This window comes from Homarus americanus, unplaced genomic scaffold (assembly GCF_018991925.1).
Source record: "Homarus americanus isolate GMGI-L3 unplaced genomic scaffold, GMGI_Hamer_2.0 scaffold40995, whole genome shotgun sequence".
Lineage (NCBI taxonomy): Eukaryota > Metazoa > Arthropoda > Malacostraca > Decapoda > Nephropidae > Homarus > Homarus americanus.
In genome coordinates this window covers 574,719-596,757 of record NW_024745778.1, presented here as the reverse complement: position 1 = coordinate 596,757, position 22,039 = coordinate 574,719, and the positions used below count along the sequence as shown (strand labels likewise).

Here is a 22,039-nt window from a genome sequence, read left to right as displayed (position 1 = left end):
AGGGTCGCACTCATCGTCAGGGATACATTAAAATGTTTTATTAATAATTCAATAAAGGGTGAAATAGGAACCGAGTCTGTATGGGTATAAATTGCGGAAGGAAGAGAAAAACTAATTATGGGAGTGATTTACAGGCCCCCAAGTTTTGGGAAAGAAGCAGCTCAGCCCATATGGCAGGAAATGAGTAGGGCAGCAAAATACAACAACCTGTGCGTTATGGGGGATTTCAACTTCAGAAATATTGACTGGGACAACATTGTTGGTGACTATGAATCTGAAGACTTCCTAGACGCAGAACATGACAATTTTTTTAAACAACTAATTACAGAACCTACTAGAGGTGACAATATATTAGACCTAGTATTAACAAATAAAGAAAATATTATCAGAGATATCACAGTAGGGGAAGAACGAGGGAACAGTGATCACAGAGAAATCAGGTTCACCCTAAATTGGGAAACTAAAAAAATGACAATATGGTCAGTCCCAGACTTTCGATCGGCAGATTATGAGGGGGTTAAGAAGGTGCCTAGGTGAGGTCGCCTGGGAACAGTCAGGTCAATCCCTGGTAGGAACGGGTGAGGTCAATGGCGACACAACATTTGATCATGACTATAATATATTTACTAGTATACTACGTAAAGCACAAGAACAAAACATACCCTACGGAAAAATTTGGTCAAATAAGAATGAGCCAAGGTGGATGACCAAAAAACTTAAAGATGACATAGGAATAAAGAAAGGAATTTATAAGAAATTAAAGGGAGGGGAGGAGCAGCTCAGAAATAGGTATAATGAACTATCTAGGAATGTGAAGAAAAATGTAAAGGAAGGCAAAGAGGGACTACGAAATTAGGATAGAAAGAGAATCCAAGGCAAATCCCAAGGGATTTTTCTAGGTATATAGGACAAAGGTCAAGGACAAAGTGGGATCTTTAAAGTCAGAGAGGGGAAGTGATCGATGATAGTGAGAAAATTAGCAAAGCATTAAACAGCTACTTCTTATCAGTTTTCACAGAAGAAATTCATAAGGAAATCCCAGAGGTGGAACTGATATTTAGGGGAAATGATGAAGAGAAATTAAAGAATATCACTATCAGAAAAGAGGATGTTCTTAAGAAGATATATAAATTAAAGTCAAAATCCCCAGGGCCGGATGAAATTTTCCCTCTAGTTTTGAAAGAGTGTATTTACAAAATCATTAGACACGGGAGTTGTGCCAGACTTGTGGAAACAGGCAAATGTAGTACCCATATTCAAAAAGGGAGACAGAGCATCAGCGTCAAATTACCGGCCAATTATTTTGACGTCAGTAGTGGGGAAATTTCTTGAATCAATTATAGCAAATAGCATCCGATCGCGTTTAGAGAAAAACTAATTAATCTACGACTCTTAACATGGGTTTACAAAGGAAAAACTTGTCAACCAAATCTGCTGACTTTTTTTAGGAAAGTCTTCAAGGTAGTAGATAATGACGAAAATTACGATATTATTTACTTAAGAACATAAGAAGATAAGAAAATTAGGAGTCTGCAATAGGCCGGTTGGCCTGTGCATGGCAGCTCCTGTCGAGAGTTACTACCACTCTCTATCATCCATGAATCTATCTAGCCTCCTTTTGAAACTTTCCAGAGTTCCCGCACTTACTACAAAGTTGCTAAGCTTGTTCCACTCGTCCACCACCCTATTTGTGAACCAGTTTCTTCCTATCTCCCTCCTAAACCTAAACTTATCCAACTTGAATCCGTTGCTCCGAGTCCTATCCTGCTCGGATATTATAAGAACTTTATCTATATCCCCTTTATTGATTCCTTTCACCCACTTAAATACTTCTATCATATCTCCCCGCACTCTTCGTCTTTCTAGGGAATGCAAGTTAAGTTTCTTTAACCTATCCTGATATGGAAGGTTTCTAAGTCCCGGAATCATTTTTGTCATTCTTCGCTGCACCGACTCTAGTGAATTTATATCCATTCTATAATAGGGGCACCAGAACTGAACCGCATAATCGAGGTGCGGCCTAACTAGCGCAAGATATAGTTGCAATAAGACCTCTGCACTCTTGTTACTTACACTTCTAGATATAAAACCCAATACTCTGTTTGCCTTATTTCGAACATTAACGCACTGTTTTCTAGGCCGTAGGTCCGGGCTTACAAGTACCCCTAGGTCTCTTTCACAAGTCGACTTCTCTAGGTTGATGTTGTTAAGGCTGTATACATTATAAGTATTTGTTCTTCCAATATTAAGTACGCTGCACTTGCTGGTGTTGAATTTCATTTGCCATTTTTCAGACCACCCCTGCAGTTTATTTAGATCTTCCTGTAATGCATTTGCATCCTGCCCTGAATTAATTTGCCGCCCTATTTTGGTGTCATCCGCAAACTTGCTTATGTCACTGCTGATCCCAGTATCTAAATCGTTTATGTAGATTATGAACAAGAGTGGGCCTAGTACTGACCCCTGGGGAACCCCACTGGTTACACGGCCCCACTCAGATTTAACACCATCTACGCTGACCCTCTGCGTTCTATCGGTGAGCCATGATTTTATCCAATTTAAAACTTTCCCCTCGATACCATGAGCCTTAATTTTTCTCAGAAGCCTCTGATGCGGTTCTCTGTCAAATGCTTTGCTAAAGTCTAAGTAAATAACATCGTAATTTTCGTCATTATCTACTACCTCGAAGACTTTCCTAAAAAACGTTAGCATATTTGTTAGACAAGATTTTCCCTTTGTAAACCCATGTTGAGAGTCGTAGATTAATTTGCTTTTCTCTAGATGCGATCGAATGCTATCTGCTATAATTGATTCAAGAAATTTCCCCACTACTGACGTCAAACTGGTCGGCCGGTAATTTGACGCTGATGCTCTGTCTCCCTTTTTGAATATGGGTACTACATTTGCCTGTTTCCACAACTCTGGCACAACTCCAGTGTCTAATGATTTTGTAAATAAGTTTACGAGGGGTCCGCTAATCTGTTCCCTACACTCTTTTAAGACTCGAGGAAAAATTTCATCCGGCCCTGGGGATTTTGTATTCTTTAGTTTATTTATCTTCTTAAGAACATCCTCTTTTCTGAGAAAAGTTAAGGCTCATGGTATCGAGGAGAAGGTTTTAAATTGGATAAAATCATGGCTCACCGATAGAACACAGAGAGTATGCGTAGATGGTGTTAAATCTGAGTGGGGCTGTGTAACCAGTGGGGTTTCCCAGGGGTTAGTACTGGGCCCAGTCTTGTTCATAATCTACATAAACGTTCTAAATACTGGGGTCAGCAGTGACACAAGGAAGTTTGCGGATGACACCAAAATAGGGCGGCAGATTAACTCAGGGCAGGATGCAAATGCACTACAGAAGGATTTAAATAAACTGCAGGAGTGGTCACAAAAATGTCAAATGAAATTCAACGCCAGCAAGTGCAGCGTACTTAATATTGGATGAACAAATACTGTCAATGTATACAGCCTAAGCAACATCATCCTAGAGAAGTCGACTTAGGTGTACTTGTAAGCCCGGACCTACGGCCTAGAAAACAGTGCGTTAATAATGTTCGAAATAAGGAAAACAGAGTATTAGGTTTTTATATCGAGAAGTGTGTGTAATAAGAGTGCAGAGGTCATATTGCAACTATATCTTGCACTAGTCAGGTCGCACTTCGATTATGCTGTTCAGTTCTGGTGCCCTTATTTATAGAATGGATATCAATTCACTGGAGTCGGTGCAGATAAGAATGACGAAAATGATTCCTGGACTTAGAAACCTTCCATATCAAGATATATTAAAGAAACTAAACTTGCATTCCCTAGAAAGACGAAGAGTGCGGAGAGATATGATAGAAGTATTTAAGTGGGTAAAAGGAATCAATAAAGGCGATATAGATAAAGTTCTTATAATATCCGAGCAGGATAGGACCCATAGCAACGGATTTAAGTTGATAAGCTTATGTTTAGGAGGGAGATAGGAAGGAACTGGTTCACAAATAGGGTGGTGGACGAGTGGAACAAGTTAAGCAACTTTGTAGTTAATGCCGGAATGCTGGAAAGTCTTAAAAGGAGGCTTGATAGATTCATGGATGATAGAGAGTGGTAGTAACTCTCGACAGGAGCTGCCATGCACAAGGCCAACCGGCCTATTGCAGACTCCTTATTTTGTTATGTTTATTAACTGTAAGTTTGATCATGGTTTTCCCTCATTACTCCAAAATTTTAACATGCAAGTATATCCTTTTAGCTGGTTCTTATATCTCTAATGCTAACTATTTTACATGTTCAGCCTGGCCAAGTTTTCAAAGTATCAGAGTGTGAAGTGTGCCAGTGTGATAATAACAACTTGGTGTGTGACTCCTCTGCTTGTGCCACCACAACTACAACTATCACAGTAAGTAACCGTCTCCCTCAACAAAGGAATGCCTGGAAAAAATAATTTAATAGTCCAACCAAAAAATATATGAACTAGGTGAATGTAATTATTTGTAAAACTTTGCACAGTATGTGAGCACTGTTCATTCAGCACAAGATGGAGCTGCTTTACAGTGTATAGAGTAGGGTGAGCAGGCATATATACTGTACTTTATTTCTCTTCTTTTCATTCTTCATAAATGAGGAGCTCCGGTCCATAACCTACTAATAGCTATATATCACTGAGATGTGTTATGTATTCCCCAACCTCTCCTCTGTCCCCTGGGTAGGTCAGAGAGCCAATTGGGAACATGTACAGTCTCGTTCAAGATTCTTCGAACACTGCTGGAGACAGCTGGCAACTCAAGACCGTTTGTTTACTATAGTATGGAGTATAATATAATATGAAACAACAAAGCCTAACCATTAATTAAGCAACGGGGAACTAAGTAACCACTCACCGATCACTTTACATTTATTCCTAATTTTTACGACGTACTATAGTAAGCAAACGGCCTTGAGTTGCCAGCTGTCTCCAGCAGTGTTCGAAGAATCTAGAACGAGACTGTAAATGTGGGTGAGGGTCCTCTAAATAGACTATTGTATGTCACACCTTCCTATCTGAGCATTTTCCTCCATTTTTTACTTTGGCACTTGGCAGATTATGGTATGGAGCTCCTCAAATCTGCTTAGGCATTGTGCTTTTCCGGTTTAATGGAAAGCACCTATTACATTTCCCAAATTTCTCTAATATTATTTGTCACCCCTCCTCTCTCCCCTCACTCCTCCTCTCTCTCCTCCCCATCCTCTCTCTCCTCCCCCTCCTTTCTCTCTCCTCTCTCTCTCCTCCCTCTCCTCCCCTCTCTCCTCCCTCCTCCCTCCTCCTCCTCCTCCTCACTTTTCCCTTCCCTCCTCTCTTTCCCCTCGTATCTTACCCCTCGTATCTTCCCCTCGTATCTTTCCCCTCGTATCTTTCCCCTCGTATTTTCCCCCGTATTTTCCTCTCTTTTCCCCTATCTCTCTCCGCCTCCTATCTTTCCCCTCCTCTCTCTCCCCCTCATCTATTTGTCTCCCATCCCATCTCTCTCTCTCTCTCTCTCTCTCTCTCTCTCGTGGAACTACCATGTAGAGGGGGGACTGGTCCTCCCTTTCTCCATGGAGGAAAGGGCTTCTCATACTGGAAGGGTCATTGGGGAGGGAGGAGACTAATTGGTTTTGTTGAAGGCTGGCTAGTGGGACTTTCCTCCAGCTCAACCTCCCCGGACTGGAGAGTAGCTTTCCCAGGTGTTTGCTGTAGGCTGGAAGACAGGAATTCTGGAGGTTGTGATTCTGCACACTGCACCCTGCGGCTCGCAACGCGCCTCTTTGTTTCCTTATTCTGGTTAGATGGGAGGCTTGACTTGCAGTCTGGTCAAGTCAATCGGCTGGCCAATGTGTCTGACGTCCGAGCCAATCATTTGGCAAGAGTCAAGGAGGCACCACAAAGTCGACACCCTATTTTGTCCCGCAGGCACCAGACTTCGTGGTAGCCCCACTACCCCTTGGGCCATTGTGTGGCCTCCCCCCCCCCCCTTTCATTGGGCTCCTTGGTGCTTCGGTGGGTGGGGTGGGAAAGTGAAGGCTTGGTGATTGTTTTATGGTATCCATTCCCACAAACTCCGGGTGGCTCGTTAATGGACTAATCTCCTGGAACTCCTTCTTTAGTGGCCATTCTGGAGCCTTTTGTGGCTAGTAATGACCGACATTCTTGCCAGCATTGGGGACATCTTGACAGACTGCTGTCATGAGACGGACTCCCCCTGGTGTCTTTGAACCAGACTCATATGAGATATATTTAGTCTTATCTTCAAGGGAGATTGATCGAGAAAACCAGAATATTTTTTAAACATACCGAGATATTGTAAAAATATGTGGGTGTGCACCAAAAGTTGTACCCCAAGCAGATGTGAGTAATAAACTTAAGACTCTTAAATGTATTGCTGGAGCTCCAGTGTATTGTTTCCCCTCACAGCAGTATGAACCAGACCCAAGGTGTGGTGTATTGTACTCGGCTTCTCCAATACTTGGAGGAAATCTTACAGCAGGAGCTTGTGGAGAGAATCGAGAAAAAGGTCAATGGAATTTTAACACCTACACTGTCTCTGACCATCACATTGAACCAATTAAATCTCCCTGAGACCCTAATGGCAGCTTGGTATACACTGAAGATTAGGCTGTACATGCCTATGCCAAGAAGATTTTTTATTGCCAAAAGTTTGAACATATATCCACAAACAAGATCTACTATCTGTGTGTGCCTCATGTGGGCTTGATGCTCATAAGGATGAAGAGTGTACAGACCTTCCATCTTGTATTAAATGTGGAGAGGGACATGTATCAACATATAAATCTTGCAAAACCTTCCTCTTTCAAAAGGAAGTGCTGACCCTAGGGGCTAAGGAGCGAATTTCCTTTACAGCGGCAAAAGAGAGAGTCTCGGCCACTTTTTACACTGGCTCTACATTTGCCAATATAGTGTCTCGGGCAACCTCCAATAACCAGAGGCAGAATACAAGTAATCATTCATCCACAAAATACCTCCACATCAAAAACATCAAACCTAAAAATATCTTGTACTCTAATTCTACTACGCTTAAGTGCTTCATGTCAGTAGTTAGTGTACTGTCCTCACCTTGGTAATTGTATCTCAGAAGTTCACTTCTTCACCACTTAGCTCTCAAAAGGAAGAATGCCTGGGTAACAAAAGAAATCATAGTGAAGAATCTTTGGAGGGGGACACCCCTCCAAGGGTTCAGCCCACATATCATCAAGGGATCCTCGAGGGATAATAGGGCGTTGGCTCATGTCAACACCCCCTCCTCAGAGTCACCAGCTGATTCAAAGTTGGATAGCTCTACTAAGGGTCCTGCCAAAATACCAGCAACAGCAGGAGCCAGTCAACTGTGGGACCTTGATTCTAAGGGTCTACAGAATTTTGAGAAGTCTGGGCGGGTATCTCTGAATACCAACAAACCTGTGGCATCATCATCGCCCACTGGATTGCTGAATACTTCAGGTAAACATAGTCATTCCTCTACCTCCAAGTCAGTTCCCCCAATCAAAGTCAAAGACTTCCTCTGGAAAGCCCCTAGCGTCTGGTCTTGCCGGAAGTTAACAGAAATAATTTTCACTGATCCAATGGAACATACAATGGCTAAAAGCTAATTGGGAGCCTCGTATCATTTTGCTCTCTCGTATCTCACTAGTATATGTGTTTGCAGGAAGTGATGGATAATAAAGGCCAGCACCCTCCTCCTCATGGTTATCAAGCCATATACGAGTATTCTGACCGAATAGAAAATGGTGGTCATCATGGAGGAAGTGCCATCTTTGTCTCCACCTCCATAAATGTTTCAGTTACCACAACTGTATACAGCTTTGTTCCCCCCTGCAGGCAGTGGCTGTTCGCCTCCATCTAAGAAGGGTGTACTCTGTTCACTCTGCCTCCCTCCTGGCACATCAGTGACCAAGACAGATTTAACTGACCTAATTGGTGAGCTTCCTCTTCCATTCTTAATTCTGGGGGATCTGAATGGAAGGAGTAGATTTTGGGAAGACAGCGTGACCAATCCTGTGGTACAGGATCTGGATTTCCATATCATGAACACCGGTGCCCCAATCCATTTCCACATGCAGACAAGAACCTACTGCCATAGACCTCTCTTGTGCTGTCCAGCAGCAGGCATGGATTTTTTTGTAGGAGATCTGGGATGATCTACGTGGGAGTGATCACTTCCCAGTCAGCCTTCGCACACCTGACGTGAGTGGCTCTAACTGTCTTCCTCGCTGGTGTCTGGGGCTGATTGTATCCGCTTCAAACTCTTACCCGCTGTCCAGTAAGGGTGGGAGTGGACTTTACACCCTCCACCATGACTGTATCAAGAATTTTCGTCCAGGCCATTACCATGCTATTGTGGGGTCAAAGCTGGGTTATGCATGCGAGCTGTGCTCTTTAGCCAAACCAGCCAGGCTAAAGACCATCGATGCAATTAATTACACTGGCATCCATTTGGCCACGAGGGCCTTTAGATCCTCCCCATTACCCAGTCTTCTGGCGGATGCTGACGTACCACCACTGGATATGCATTGGCATTCCCTTCTTGCCTGCTGCTGGTACCGAGTACAATGTTTCCCTAGATCACCAATATAGGAGGTCATATCTGATAGGTCCGTAGACCCTAGATTTACCCATTGCTCACGCCTTCTCCGATCGTTTGCCTATTGTGTCCGGAGCTGGTTGACAGCTTGTCACTTCCCAACTCCTGGTCACAGCAGTGAAGGTGCCGACTGTGACCCCATGGGACCTACTGGAGGTGTACTTCTGTCAATACTTCCTGGAGAGCAAGGCTGATGTCAATGAGGTGATGGTCAGGATGTATTCATGGTGGCTCGGTGCATAAGATTTGGAGCCATGTCTTCTCATTTTAGCCACAATGAAAGACTTCCCGCCTTTGCATCCATTTTTACTATGGAGCTCTCTGCTATATGCCTAGCCCTTGAAGAAATTAGCACCCATAATGTTGTTAGTTTTATTGTTTTTAGTGACTCCAGAGCAGCACTGACTCCTCTGAAATTTTCAGTCGCATCAACCCTCGAGTATATATAGATATTTTTAACTGGCTAGTAGTTCTATGTCGGTAGGACCATAATGTGTATTTATGTTGGGTTCCTGCCCATATCTCTGTATGAGGTAATGAGAGGGCTGATGAGGTGTCCATGTTTTCTTCCTCGTGTCATGCTCCTTTGTATTTCTTCCCTGCGGTTAGGTCGACCATCTGGGCCTCTTGGAAGCTTCATTGGAACAGTTTATCCGTTCTCAACAAGTTTCAGGAGATTACAAGGAAGATTTCTCTGTGAGAATATCCTTGGATGCCCCATCGCTATAAGACTGCCCTTACCCGTCTCCGTGTTGGCCACTCACCTCGCCAAGTGTTTCCTTGTGGCTAGAGGACCACATCCCTACTGTGATAACTGCCAGGTTCCACTTAATGTGTGACACTTACTGGTAGTGTCCCACTCATGTTGACTTAAGAAACCATTTTTTGGTCTAGTGCCAGCAGGGGGACGGCTCCTTCTCTATCTCAAAGGTGCTCAGGGGGGAGAAGTTCAGCACCTGATGGTGAACTTTTTAAAATTTTAACTTCCATTGGGGTACTTGACTGCTTGTGATTTTGATATATAAACTTACTAAGCTTTTATTTTATTCATACGTATCATAGTTTTAACTTATGATTTTAATTTTGGAGGGTCAAATAGCCACTGTCTGCGACGCCAGATATTTTATCCAATCAATCAATCCTCTCTCTCTCCTTTCCCCATCTTTTCTCTTTTCCTTCCCCCAACACACACCAAAATACAGTAACTTCTAAAACTTTTTAAATTCGCATTTAATTGAAAACCAATATTTTTTTCACTGAACTACTAGCATATTGCATCCAATTTTGATGGAGATATTAAAGGGAAAGGAAAAACTGTTTTGTGAAAACCTGATGGATAATTAGTTTAGATTTTGGAAGTTAATTTTGAAACGAGAGTCTTAGTGTCATAAACAGACAAATTTAAGAATGTATTCCATAAACCATTTGTCTAATTATGTTCCTCGTGTTAATGTGAGTTTCGTGTTGCGCGAACTTTGTTTAAGTGGGGACAACGTACAGTCTGACCTCGCCTAGCAATTTCGTGTCTCAGAAGTCTGTTTTGCTCAAATTTTGCATTTTCTTGAGCACTCTCCAATAACCGTGTTTATCGCTTGTTCATGTGAGAAAAAATATAAATAAAATCATTGCAATACTCTAATGTGGCTTAGAAATAAAGAAATTACAAAACTATAAAATAAGAAAAATGAAGAGCATGGGTGTGTATGTCTGAAGTGCACATATTTGTTGAAGCAGTGGGGCTGTAACTGCGTCGGGACCCTAGCTGACTCCCTCCCCCAATGTGATGTCATAGCCTACACACACAGCGCAGCGTGGCAGCAGCCACACATCTCTAAGTCAGCTGGGTGGCTGCCTGCCTGAACTGTGTCACATCACCAAGATGATGGTTTGAGTGTGGAAGAAGCTATTTTTGTACATAAAATATGTGCTCTTAAGTTTTATGATATGATGTGTATCAATTTTATAGTTTAGCATATATTTTTTTTTCTTTCATTTTTGACATAAGTCTTTTGAAATTTGTTGAAATTATGCTAACCTTGTGCTCACTAAATCGTTTTACTCTGAACCACATCGTTTATATATCGGAATAAGTGTTAAACAACTGCCCAATAAATATGGCAATAGTGTGTAAGTTTGAAACAAAGGTTTATCTTGTAATTAGATTTAGATTTTCAGTAAATGATTAACAAGTTTTCCTGTTTTTAATGCTTATTCCACAAATTCGGGCTCGGTGGAATACCAATTAACACGAATATGCAAGGTCAGACTGTACCTGTATACAGACTCTGGATGTCGGGCTGTAGAGGGTAGACTTTACCACAATTTTATTATGTTTAAAAATTTTGTTTAGATTTTATTTACTGTTGTGCACCAGCCTAAGATGTTCATCGTGTCAAAATATTCTGTTTTTATGTCACAATTATGTCTCTTGATTCTATCTTTTCTTGTTTCAGGTGATGTTCCTTAAGAAACTCATTTGTGTCTTATTGATTTGTTTATTTTTTTATTCACAGAAACCAATGTATATTTTGTTCTTTTTATTGCTGCATGATGTAGATTACATTTATATGCATAGTTTTTTTTTCCATTAGCCATCATTTGAGTGTAATAAGTGGAGTTCGTGGCTGAGTGAGTCAGCCCCCATGAATGGTAATGAGTGGGAACTTCTGGATCATTATCGCAACAAGTATCCTGAAATGTGCTCCCAGCCAGAGAATATTGAGTGTCGGGTCAAAGGAAGTGAGTACTTTACTGAACTACACGAATTATCTGTCTTACCTATACCATTTCCACATCCAGAGCAACATGACATATGGAGAACTATTCACTGACACTCAATTGTTGATCAAATTCACTCCTTTGAATTTAAATTCCAGAATTAATTCTAAAATATTTACAATGTTTACTATGGAGTGTGTATTCACTATTTTTTATTATAGTTTAAGGGGTATCCAGAAATCTGTGTATAGATGAAGTACAGTAAGAGATACAGTGTTGAATTATCAAATTGGAAATTCTCTAATAAATATATTTCAACACGTGCAGACTGCAGAGCTCACATACGCAAGCTCTGTGATGGCTATCTGCACAAAAGCATTTACGATGGATAAATTCAGATAACAAAACTCTTTTTTATACATAAATTTGAGTACATTATTTTCTCTGGTGGGTTTGTATCAAACATAAATAGTAAAAGTTGTAATTTATATGGTATACTGTATCTTGTAGTTTGACACAAGTGTGTTAGTTCTTTGTCAAACCAGTTTTCCTCAAATGCAGGGAGGTTGTTTGCTTCCTCTCTTTTGAACACTGGGAAAAAGAATTTATTTAACACCTCTGCTTTGTCATGATCTGAGTCTGTGCACTTACCATTCTAATCTATATTCCTAAATCATATTCATCCCTTTCATCATCAATCCATGCATAATATGCTTCATTAAGCAGTACATGACAAATACAGCTCACAACTTACTGCCTCCTGCACCTCTATCCTCCTCACCCTCAGGCCCCCATCACCCCTTACCACTATGCACACTGTTACCAGAAAAAAAAAATCTCTGCTGGTTTACATTCAACTGTTTGGATTCAGTTGACAGAGAGCGAGTGACTGTGGGCCTGGATATGCCCCCTATTGTATACTGTACTCATTGTTTCCAAGATTTTTTCTGTAATTACTCTTTGACAAATATCTCATATTTTCATAAAAAAATAACAAATAATATTATTGCATTCAAGAATCCAAGTGATAAGGTATTTTGATAATCACTCCATATCACTAAATGTAAGTGTATCAGCTTGTATTTTCTTTTATGATATTTCTCCTTCAGGCCATGAGTCACCAGAGGCAGCAGAGCAGGTGTTCATGTGTAACACCCAGAAAGGTTTAGAATGTCTCCACTCAAAAAATCCCTCAGGATGCTTGGTAAGGATTTTACGGAAAGGAAACGAGTAAAGACCCTTGTAATTTGTGTTTAGATACAATACAGAGTTCATCACATTTGAACAAGGAGAGTTTAGATATTATGATATACATGTAGACATAAAAGAGAAGATATCTGAATATTTAAAAAAGAATTATTGAAAAGAGATTCCTTTTTGTTGGAACACTGTTGTAAGTATTGGATAGTGAACATCTGTATACCTTAGACCTAATGATACAAATAGGGATTACCATATTTTACAGCATATAAGATGCACCGCCACATAAGAGAAAAAATCGTCCATTTTAGCAGGGAATGTGCAGCAAAAACCTTTGTGTGTATTTTCCTCCTGAAGCCATAGTTTTCTTAAATTAATTAATACAGTACCAGTAAATGTGAGGAATAAATAAAAATATTTCCAATAAATAAGTTACAGCAAAAAATACTGTATTGCCAAATCAGTAAATAAAAACCAAATAAAAGTTTAATATATATATATATATATATATATATATATATATATATATATATATATATATATATATATATATATATATATATATATATATATATATATATATATATATAATGGTACAGTACTCTTTAATTAGGAATAATGTTTTTTTTCCAAAATGTTTATACTTCTACACTAGAATATTATTACATAGTAATATAAATGTTGAACTAGCCAAAGTTAGGTGGGCTATCACTACAAACAATTCTAAACTGAATCTAATTATGTTTTTGGCAGGACTATGAAGTGCGGTTCTTCTGTGGATGTGAAGGAACTCCAACACGTAAGTTCATAATGTTGTTATGGTTGTTTAATGTAATTCATTAAGGATACAGTAAGAGTTGCTTCAAACGTTTAGGATGAGATCAAAACGTTCTTTTTTTTTACCTACAAACTTTCTTCTTCATTAAACAATTCTCTCTGATGAATGAAACATATGGCAATACATTTTAAGTGAGGCTAGTAACGTGACCCAATCATCTCCTACCCAACCTTCATCGCAAGTGATAAGACATGATTAAGTGAAGTGTGTAACAGAGACGTGGCGATCGTCCAAGCGACTAACAAGCCGATCAGTGGTGAAAATACCCACTGTAAAAGTTCTGTTCTGCTCACGCCTGTATTATATAGAACTTTTGTTTCATTAAATATATTTATTTAACCAAACTTTTAGATAAAGTATCCAGGATTATTTTGATAAAAAAAATGGTGTCTAACAAAATTAGAACTGATTTTACTGACTCCGGTACAACATTTCTTGCGTTTTTTTATAATCGAATGGAATTCTCATCACTATCATATATAAATATTTTTTTTAAGGATAGCTTATTGGAAACGTTTAGTATAGAATTTACTAAACATCATTATGGTATCAAATTCATCTCCCTATCACAATTAGACACACTTGAGTGAGGAAGGGGGGAGGGAGGAAGTGACCGAACGACCCTCCACCCCTCACCCCTAAAAAGGTTCATCTCCAACACTCTTCAGCCAAACATTACACAAAAGAACATAAGACCATAAGAAAATAAGGAGTCTGCAAAAGGCCGATTGGCCTGTGCATGGCAGCTCCTGTCGAGAATTACTACCACTCTCTATCATCCATGAATCTATCTAGCTTCCTTTTAAAACTTTCCAGCATTCTAGCATTTACTACAAAGTTGCTAAGCTTGTTCCACTCGTCTACCACCCTATTTGTGAAACAGTTCCATGCTATCTACCTTCTGAATCCAAACTTATCCAACTTAAATCCGTTGCTCCGAGTCCTATCCTGCTCGGATATTTTAAGAACTTTCTCAATATATCTCCTTTATCGATTCCTTTCACCCACTTAAATACTTCAATCATATGTCCCCGCACTCTTCGTCTTTCTAGGGAATGCAAGTTTAGTGTCTTTAATCTATCTTGATAAGGGAGGTTTCTAAGACCCGGAATTATTTTCGTCATTCTTTGCTACACCGACTCCAGTAAATTGATATCCATTCTATAATAAGGGCAGCAGAACTGAACAGAATAATCGAAGTGCGACCTGACTAGTGCAAGATATATTTGCAATATGACTTCCGCACCCTTATTACACACGCGTCTATATATAATACCTAATACTCTGTTTGCCTTAATTCGAACATTAACGCAAACTTGCTTATGTCACTGGTGATCCCAGTATCTAGATCGCTTATGTAGATTATGAACAAGAGTGGGGCCAGTACTGACCCCTGGGGAATCCCACTGGTTCCACAGCCCTACTCAGATTTAACACCATCTACGCTTACTCTCTGTGTTCTATCGGTGAGCCATGATTTTATCCAATTTAAAACTTTCTCCTCGATACCATGAGCCTTAACTTTTCTCAGAAGCCTCTGATGCGGTACTCTGTCAAATGCTTTGCTAAAGTCTAAGTAAATAACATCGTAATTTTCGTCATCATCTACTACTTCGAAGACTTTCCTAAAAAGTCACTAGATTTGTTAGACAAGATTTTCCCTTTGTAAACCCATATTGAGAGTCGTAGATTAATTTTGTTTTCTCTAAATGCGATCGGAACTATTTGCTATAATTAATTCAAGAAATTTCCCCACTACTGACGGCAACTAATCGGCCGGTAATTTGACGCTGATGCTCTGTCTCCTTTTTTGATTATGGGTACTACAATTGCCTGTTTCCACAAGTCTGGCACAACTCCAGTGTCTAATGATTTTGTAAATAAATTTACGAGGGGACCGCTAATCTATTCCTTACACTCTTTCAAAACTCGAGAGAAATTTCATCCGGCCCTGGGGATTTTGTCTTCTTAATTAATTTACCTGCTTAAGAACATCCTCTTTTCTGATAGTGATATTCTTTAATCTCTCTTCTTCATTTCCCCTAAACATCAGTTCCACGTCTGGCATTTTCTCTTGACTTTCTTCTGTGAAAACTGATAAGAAGTAGTTGTTTAATGCTCTGCTTATTTTCTCACTATCATTGATCACTTCCCCTCTCTCTGACTTTAAAGGCCCCACTTTGTCCTTATTGAGAAATTCTACTGCGAGAAGATTTAGGAGTAAGGATAAGTAGGATTCTTAAGCCAAGTAAACAACGTATATTTACTCGAAACAAGGCTAATAAAGTCCCTGGGTTCATACAAAGGAGTGTTAGTTACAAGACAAGTGAGGTCATCCTAAAACTATATCTTGCGCTTGTGAGACCTCACTTGGATTACGCAGTTTAATTCTGGTCACCGTATTACAAAATGGATGTAGAATCCTTGGAAAGAATTCAGAGGAGAATGACAAGAGTAATCCCAGGCATTTGGAACCTTGAGTACAGAGACAGTTTAAAGCATCTTAATTTGCACTCCCTCGAAATATGTAGAGTGAGGGCCGATATAATAGAGGTGTATAAATGGAAGTCAGGGCTGAACATTACATTGCAAAGGAACTCAAACTATCCAACCAGGAGCGAACTCATAACAATGGTTTTAAATTAGACAAAATTAGATTTAGGCGCGAAATAGGTAAACATTGGTTTGGAAATAGAGTAGTGGACGAGTGGAACAAGTTACCAAATATCATCATTAACTCGAATATGCTGGATAGCTTCAAACATAGGTTGGATGGATATATGAGCAATAGGGGTTGGGTGATGGGACTGCCCTATCCCTATCCCAGCCCCAGGAAAACACACCCTAACCCTACGGTTCCTATCTCTTGCACAAAAAACCCTATCTAAGAAACTCACCTGGCTGTCCAGAACTACCACGACCTTATCACTGGGTAGGGTTTGAATAACTGCCCTTTTCTCTCCTGGCACCACACCATCCTGCGTCTTCTCTTCCTCGCTAGTTTCCTCCAACATTTGGTAGGGGTTACTTCACTCCACACCCTGGTCAGCTTTACTGAGTCTGACTCTAATCCCCTTGGAGACAACCACTCTCCACCCCTGCTCCTCCTGACCCTCCTCTGCAGATGTCCTGCTAGGCTTCGTTCTCCCCCTTTAAAATGTCTATCTCTCTCCTCAACTGCTCCAGCTGACTTAAAAGAGTGGCCACGGGGTCGTCTTTCCTCACACACCGTCCCTCTTCCCCCACAACACAACGATCCACAGCGGCCATTTCCTATGGTCACTAACACGAGCACTTAGCGGCACGTCCTTCTCCAAGCTAGGTCAAGTTGGTACTGAACTAGGTCAGGTCGGTACTGAGCTAGGTCAGTTCGGGACTGAGCTAGGTCAGGTCGGTACACACCATCACCCCCACACACACACACATAAACAAACACACCAAAAATCAGCCACACACACCCCAACATCACACCCTCACCACACCCTCCCCACACCCACTCCAACACCATTGACATAAGGAGTGAGGGTCTTATTGTGTGACAAATTTGCGTGTGTGTCTAACTTCGAGTTAAATATCAGCAGTTGAGGTGTGCTTAGCAACACTCAGTTCTACTCTATCTCTCTAATTACCTACACCTTTCTACTTTCTCATGTCGTTTTTTACTTATACTTATCACAATCTTTCTAAAAAATATTGTAGGTTTTGTGTTTATTCAAGACATCTTCAGTCATGAGACCCACTAATCCCCCACCCAAGAAAGGGTGACCTGACATTCCATCAGAAGGTCAGTAATATGAGACCACTAATCCCACACCCTGCCTCCACCTGACATTGCGTCAGGTCAAGTACACGAGACCCCCTAATTCCCCACAGCTCCATGGGAGTTCAAAATACCAGTCATTGCTGTAACACAGTTTCATTCACGGCCATATAATATAGCTTTTTAATTTTCAAATATATTTGTTTTATCAAACTTTTAGATAAACTATTCTGGATTATTATAGCGAAGAAATGGAGTTTCTAACTTAATTAGAACTGCATTTACGGATTCCTGTAGTTTAGACTCAATGAAAACATCCTAGCACCCAAAAACATTCTAGGGAAGTAAGCTAGTGTCCGTGTGTGCAAGATATCTAGCTTAGACACTCGGAAACTTTTCCCAGTAACCGGAAAATATTCTGGGGATAAGGAATTTTTCCGGGTTCGAGAAAGTCGTCTGGTTAGCCGGAATTCTCTGATCCCCGGACATGCTCTGCACCAATTGTTCTGGCTACCGGAGATATCACTGTAATTTAGGATCATTTGGTGCCAGGTTGACAAAATATTTTCCTAAAATTCCTGAAAAAAGAATCCCACACTGAACATGAGTCATTCCATACTCATTTGCTTACAAAGAGCAAACAGCTGATCGGCTTACCACATTGTCTGTCTTCAACACTTAGTAAATTGGTACAGTACAGTTGTGTATTTATCACCACTTAATAAATACTATTGTAGTGTATTTATCATCACTTAATAAGTAATATTGTAATGTAAAATATTATGTATCTGTCTATACCCTGGTTTATTTATTAATCATTTGAGTAAGTCTACAAGTAGCCAAACCGAGTCATCATTTAACACTCAAAAGTAGTGAATAACATTCTTAAGAAGGTTTCTTCATATCAAATGCTATACAGTGTGTTATAGTGACCCCTGTTGTAAGCTGGTCTGCTGAAAGCTCTCACTTGAACACATCTTGCGTAAATAACCTTGTGATACAGCTTATCTTTTTATTTTCAAGTCATATTACAAATTACATGCAGTATTGTATTTTTTCTCTATTACTGAAGATGTTATATTAATCATGATGAACCATAAACCATAAGAGGCCAATCATATGAGAATATAATACTGAATCAATAAATAAATAAACAAGACGAATGCAGCAACACCTGATCAGCCCCAGTGTCTTAGTTCTTAGTAGGCCTATAGCAAATCTAATTAGACTACTGTACAGTATTCAGTAAGTGTTGTTCATTTCATAAGATTTTTTAAATTTAATCTTCCACATTTCTTAAAATATTTTTTAATAGTATTTCTGGTGACCAGAGCATCTCAGAGTCCGAAAAAAGCGAATTTTTATATATTGAAGTCCGATTTATCGAGGTTTTACTGTACTTGTCAGTAGTAAACGTGCTGTATCACTGGCTGGCAGAACAACCCTCTGTCTCAGACCAAAGCTGATACCTTCTCCGAGAAGAAGGCTGTGGCCCAGTGTGAACTTTGCAAACTGATGAACGAATGGTGGGAAAAATATAGCGTGTGAAATGCAAAAAATTGCTGATCAACACAAGGTGTGTAAATTTTCAACTCCACTAAAACATTATATTGCCAATTACTCATAGTGTCACCCCCTCCACTCATCCAACGGTAACTCCCTAATTAAAGTCAAAGTAGCATCCGTCAGCATTGGAAAGAGCACTAGTAATCACTACTCAACTGAAACATGGATTTGGATGTCCTGACTACCCAGCAGGTCCCTCAGCATCCTGAGCTGAACCACCTCTGCTATCCAACATCCCGAATGAGGTAACTACTGCTCTCAAGCAGATGAAAAATAACATTCACAGGGCGTGTTGGAATCCCAGTCGAGGTGAAAACGCAGGAGGACCTCTGCTTCCCAGCCGTCTCCACTCATTCCTGGAAAATATATGGGACAAGGGAGACCGGTTAGACTGTGGTAACTACTGCGGGATCTCAGTACTCTCCGTAGCTGCAGAATTATCTCCCAAGTCCTCCTAAACAGACTTCTTCTTGAGGCGGAAAACCTCCTCCCAGAATCCAGAATTTCAATGTGGGTTTAGACCATCATGTGGTACCACTGACATGATTTTTGCTGCCTGCCAGATACAGGAAAAGTGCAGAAAACAGCGTCTTTACTTGTACATGGCCTTCATTGACCTTATTAAAGCCTTCGGCTGGGTCAACAAGGAAGCCCTCTGGTGGACCCTCAGGCACTTTGGCTGCCCACCTAAATTCATCGCTATTGTGGGGTAACTCCATGATGGTATGAACGGCAGTGTACTACACAATGGTACCCAGTCTGAGTTCTTTCCCATGCAAACAGGGGTAAAACAAGGATGTGTACTAGCACCAACTCTCTCTTCCATTTTCTTGGCTACCTTCCTTAATCGTGCTTTTGACAATTTAGCCAGCAGGGTGGACATCCAGTGCCGGATGAAGGGGGCATTTCAACAAAAGACGACTCCAAGCAGGAACAAAGATATTGGCCGATTCCATCACTGAACTTCAGTAGGCAGATACCTAACCCTTGGCGCTTACACTGAGCACGACCTACAGGAGATCCTGAACATCTACATTGTTGGGTATGAACACTTCCGCCTTGAGGTGAATGTATGTAAGACCCAGATTCTCTTTCAGCCTGCCCTAGGTTCAGACACACCTCCACCATCCATCCAGCTTTATGGTACTACTTTCTGTAATGTTACCCACTTTCAGTATCTCTGCTCCCACCTGCCCATCACTGCGGACATCGATGAAAAGATTCAGCATCGGATCAGATGCGCATCGCAAACCTTTGACAGACTCTGTACCCGTGTCTTCAGCTGTAGGAAGCTGAAAATATGTACAAAGTTGCACGTGTATTGAGCAGTGGTCCTCCCCACACCCTGTTATATGGCAGCGAGACATGGATCACATACAGGAGGCACCTCAAGGCTCCTGAAAACTTTCACCAACATAGTCTATGTTCCATTCTACTAGTTCGCTGGGAAGACGAGAGAACAAATACCAGTATTCTCGCTGACATCACCTGTAGGAGCATCGAGGCTACCATTATCCATGAACAACTGCACTAGACTGGCCCTGTTACCCGCATGGACGACAGTAGACTGCCAAAGCAGCTACTTTACAGTCCCCTAACGAATGGTAAATGTAACGCTAGCTGACTACGGAAAATGTATAAGGATAGTCTTAAGACAAACCTGAAAGAATGGCAAATCGACCCCTTCACCTGGGAGACGATCACTCCACACCGTAACGCTTGAAGGACCACCACACGAGAAGGTGTCAATACTTTCAAGTTAGCCCGACTGCATACCGAGGCATATAAGTACCGGCATTGGAATAACGCACTACATGTAGCCCCCGACATGTGCAATATCTGTGGATAGCTCTGCCGAGCCTGTATCGGCCTCTCATGTCACCTCAGAGCTCACCAACGAAGTTGACATCTTTGATACAGTAACTCATTTCATTGTATCATAGCTGGATGATCGTCATACTCTATTCCGAGTGACAGCAATATAGTACATGTTATCTTCTTGTTGATCACTGAGCCATGTGGTAGTCTTATTTTTCTTACGTTACTGCAGAAAAGTTCTCACGGGATAATTCTCGCGGTTCATTCATAGATTGCACGAAAATTATTTATTTTCAAAAACTTATTTTGGGATTCATGATGCTAAAATGTATAGTATAATTTTACATTGGCAGGAGCCCTATATTCCCAAGTGGAAAAATTATTTAAAAAGTTTCAGCTCTTTTTACAAGAAAACATTCTCACTACAGTATCCACTCAGTGAGAGCCGTCTTGATGCTGTGGGTGGATTTGCGAAACCGATGTTCCGGTGAGCAGTACCAGAGGGAGGGAAATTGTTTCCCATACTGGGTAGGTCACTGGGGAGGGTCCAGACAAAATCGCTCCAATCCTGCTGCCATTTTTCAGAGCAGACCGGCAGCATCATTCCCAGCCTAGACCACCAGGGCTGGAATACTCTACCATGTGTTTGCCGTGTGTGGTGTCCCATAATGCTGGGAGACGGGAGTCCTGGAGGTTGAGCGAAGCCATACCCTGCCGCTAGCAACACACCTGCTGGGCCCCCTATTCCAGCTAAGTGGGTGATTTGGTTGGGCCCGATCAAGTCAATCGGTTGGTCACAGTGTGGCTAGGGTCAAGTGGGCATCAGGGGACCTAGCAAGCCTATGGTCCAGGAGGTGCCGTCTTGGATACCCGCGTATGCTTCCCCGCTACCCCTGGGGTCACCAGGGTCTTATTTATGGCATTGACCGCCCCTTGTTGGGCTCCATGGTGGGTGGGAGGGAATAAAGTTATTTTTTTTTACGAGAAGAAGAGGCTTGAATGTGTTTACATTTGTCGCAGAATGGAAGAGACGTGTAGGGGTATCGAGATATTATAAATGTCGTCTAGCACTCAGGATGGAAGGAAACTCTAATGTGGTTTTCTTGTATAATATAGTTATATGATAGACAGTCTGGTGCTGGAGGTGCTGTGTGGTGAGGGGCTGCTTGGTAGAGACGTTCTGTGAGTAGCGTGTTGAAGGAGGTAGATGTGCAGGAGCTTCGTTAGAGAAGATGTTGCCTGTTGCTAGCCTCCTGGTTGAATAAATGTTAACAGCTAGGAGCTTGCTGGAGGAGGTGTTGCTTGTTCAGGAAAATGGGCAGAATGAAAGTTGGTTGGTGAGGAAGCTCAGAGAAGGACATGCTCGCTGGCGGGAGCGAGGACCGCCAGGCAGGCGAGGAGAAGCGAAGGGCTGCCAGGCAGCGGCGGAGGAGGTGGTGTTGCTTGTTCAAGAAGAATGGTCAGAATGAATCTCAATGGAGAGACAGAGCTTATATACCCAGCAGCAGCCGCCATGAGTCATGTTGGGAAAACCCGAGAAGT

The 22,039-nt window shown here is 41.2% G+C and overlaps 1 protein-coding gene across 1 annotated transcript in view; it reads left to right on the top strand.

Moving 5' to 3' along the window:
- Positions 1-22,039, top strand: part of LOC121878798 (mucin-5AC-like) — a 57,963-nt gene that overhangs the window by 2,510 nt on the left and 33,414 nt on the right. The window contains exons 3-6 of the mRNA XM_042385221.1: positions 4,277-4,381; positions 11,189-11,336; positions 12,425-12,519; positions 13,269-13,314. Of these exons, the coding sequence (XP_042241155.1) occupies positions 11,240-11,336; positions 12,425-12,519; positions 13,269-13,314 (238 nt within the window). The 5' untranslated portion in view covers positions 4,277-4,381; positions 11,189-11,239. The remainder of the gene's footprint in view (positions 1-4,276; positions 4,382-11,188; positions 11,337-12,424; positions 12,520-13,268; positions 13,315-22,039) is intronic.